The sequence below is a fragment of the Acanthisitta chloris genome, unplaced genomic scaffold (assembly GCF_000695815.1).
Source record: "Acanthisitta chloris isolate BGI_N310 unplaced genomic scaffold, ASM69581v1 scaffold33083, whole genome shotgun sequence".
Taxonomy (NCBI): domain Eukaryota; kingdom Metazoa; phylum Chordata; class Aves; order Passeriformes; family Acanthisittidae; genus Acanthisitta; species Acanthisitta chloris.
In genome coordinates this window covers 1-2,411 of record NW_008663776.1, presented here as the reverse complement: position 1 = coordinate 2,411, position 2,411 = coordinate 1, and the positions used below count along the sequence as shown (strand labels likewise).

Below are 2,411 nucleotides of genomic sequence, written 5' to 3'. Positions count from 1 at the left end.
AGCAGGAATTCAGGGCTGCCTCAGACTCCCACCACTGTGCCTGTGAGCTGCGGGGTGGCTGCACACCACTGCAAGGGCAAGGAGACACTCAGCCCAGCATGAGCTTAAAAAAATAGGCATTTTTATTCCAATGTAACTAGAGAATTACGACTCAGGAGAGAGGATTACTCACATTTGTCGATAGGCTGATTAGATTACTGCCTAAATAGCTGTGCTTGAGCAGCATGTCCGCCTTAAGGAGAAGCAGCGAAGGAGCGTGGCGCATCGGAGACCTTGTTGTCCTTGGTGGCATGGGGAGGTCTGAGCAATGCGCACCGGGGCGCTGTGTCGCATCACCTCATCCTGCTTTGACTATTTACAGCTTCTTGGGAGGCAAAAGCTTGTAATGTTTGCTTGGCTGCATGGTGTGTCAGGCATTGAGCTCCGTTCCTCCTGCATGGCCACAATTGGGAAGAGGGTATGTACCCCTCCTTGTGATGGAGTCACGCTTCCCCTGTGGTTAGGAAACCACAGCATGCTGATGGGGCTGGCACAGGCTGGGAGACGATGGTGGCATTGCCATTCCCAAGAGCCCTGGCATGAGTGAGAATAGTGTCCACTCCTCACAGCTATTCCTTGGCCTGTGGGTGTGTGACAGTGGTGTCAGGTTGGGCATTTCATGCCTGGGGACTCCCAGCCCTAGTGTCACCATTAGGGAGGGTGGATGTCCAAATAAAGGAGGGTTTCTTGGGCATGCTGGGTTCATCAGCATTACTCTTGTGCTAACAAGGCTGTTGGCCAGTGGATGACATAAGGAGCTCCTGCTGGGCACCAATGTGCCCATAGACCAAAACTCACCAGGAGCCCATGGCTGAAGCAGTTTTGGGTGATGCTGATGACTTCCATGGGTCGTGGTCAAGCCAGGAACTCAGGGTGCTCAATAATCCTGCTTCTAGCAACGATACAGGAGATCAGCTCTCGGGAGGCCCCAGCTCTGCTCCCAGCTCTGCCCCACTATGGCACAATGGGGGTGTCAGAAAAGACGGAGCTGATGGACTCTGTGTCTGACTTGAGCTGCAGGACCTTGGAGTGCCTGGGATCAGGGAAGTCTTCACCAAGGGCCAGGCACATCTTGCCATTCTGCGTCTCCCTGATGGGCTCAAGAAAGACTACATGCTTGCTGGCACTGGCCTTGCGGTTTGGCCCATCAGTGGCCGGGGGAGTGGTGCTGAGGATGGAGGACTGGGCACTGCACTCCTGTGGAGGGCTGAGAGGAGCTGGCTTCTTGCAGCAGCTCAGGCAGCGGCATGGTGTGAGGTACAAGTAGATGATTACCAGCACCAGGCTCACAATGCACCCCAGCAGGGTTGTGAGACCAGTGTTGAAGGTCTCACTGTCTGGCTTGCGGTACTGGACGGTCACGTTGACCTCACACAGTCTGCTGAAATTGCGGGGGCTGTTGATGGCCAGGCCTACGTAAACCCCCGAGTGCCAAGGTTTGGCCACAGCAATCTTCAGGCTGCCGTTGTGGTAGACCTCCAGCGAGCGGTTGCTGTTCCCTGGGTGCTTGATGGCCTCGTGGTGAGGGGAGATCCACATATAGGCGCTGGCTGCACGCGGCAGACTGGTGTTACAGGTGAGCAGGATGGGCTGGCCTGCCATCACCCGCAAGGGCAAGGGGTGCATGTCTTCAGGGCCAGCCGAACAGTGCTCAAACATGTGGCTGGAGTTAAGGAGTTTGATCAGGGACCTGGGCACATTGTCAGACACCTTGCAGGTGTGTTCCTCAAAGAAATCCTTCACAGAACTGAAACCTCGCTGGTTCCAGCGCAGGAGCATCAGGTAAAGTGAGCAGCTGCACTTGATGGGGTTGTTGTGCAAGTACAAGCCGTTCCTGATGTTTTCGGGCAGAGCTGCCAGCACCTCCACGGGGATGCTGCTCAGGCTGTTGGAGGAGAGGTCCAGTGTGCGGAGGTTGTAGATTCCCAGCCCCTGCACTGCATGGAAGGGAAAGGTGCTCAGGTTGTTCCAGCTCAGGTAGACTTTCCGCAGACCGCTCAGCTTGGCGAAGGCGTTTTCATCCACCCGTATGATGCGGTTGTTGTAGAGCAGCAGCTCCTCCAAGCTCACCAGTGCCTCGAAGTAGTGTGTCTCAACGGCGTGCAGGTGGTTGGAGGACATGTCCAGGTGTCGCAGGTAGGAGGCATTGTGGAAAGCCTGCGGAGGAAGGTCTTGAATCTGGTTGTGGCTAATGTGGAGGGCCTCGAGGTGCGGGAGTGCAGCCAGCCAGCGGTCAGGGAGCTGAGTGAGGGCGTTGTGGCTGAGGTCCAGCGTGGTGGTGGTGGACGGCAGTGCCTGGGGCACATTCTGCAGTGTCTTCTGGCTGCAGCTCAGCAGATCAGAGGTGCAGATGCAGGCGGCGGGACAGCGGT

At 56.4% G+C, this 2,411-nt stretch overlaps 1 protein-coding gene across 1 annotated transcript; it reads right to left on the bottom strand.

Moving 5' to 3' along the window:
* Positions 1 to 993: 993 nt before the first annotated feature.
* AMIGO3 (adhesion molecule with Ig-like domain 3) lies at positions 994 to 2,403 on the bottom strand (the record flags this gene model as incomplete). The annotated part of the gene is made up of 1 exon (XM_009071096.1): positions 994 to 2,403. A coding segment is annotated over one exon (1,410 nt), but the record flags the coding sequence as incomplete, so codon positions are not given.
* Between the last annotated feature and the right edge of the window lie 8 nt (positions 2,404 to 2,411).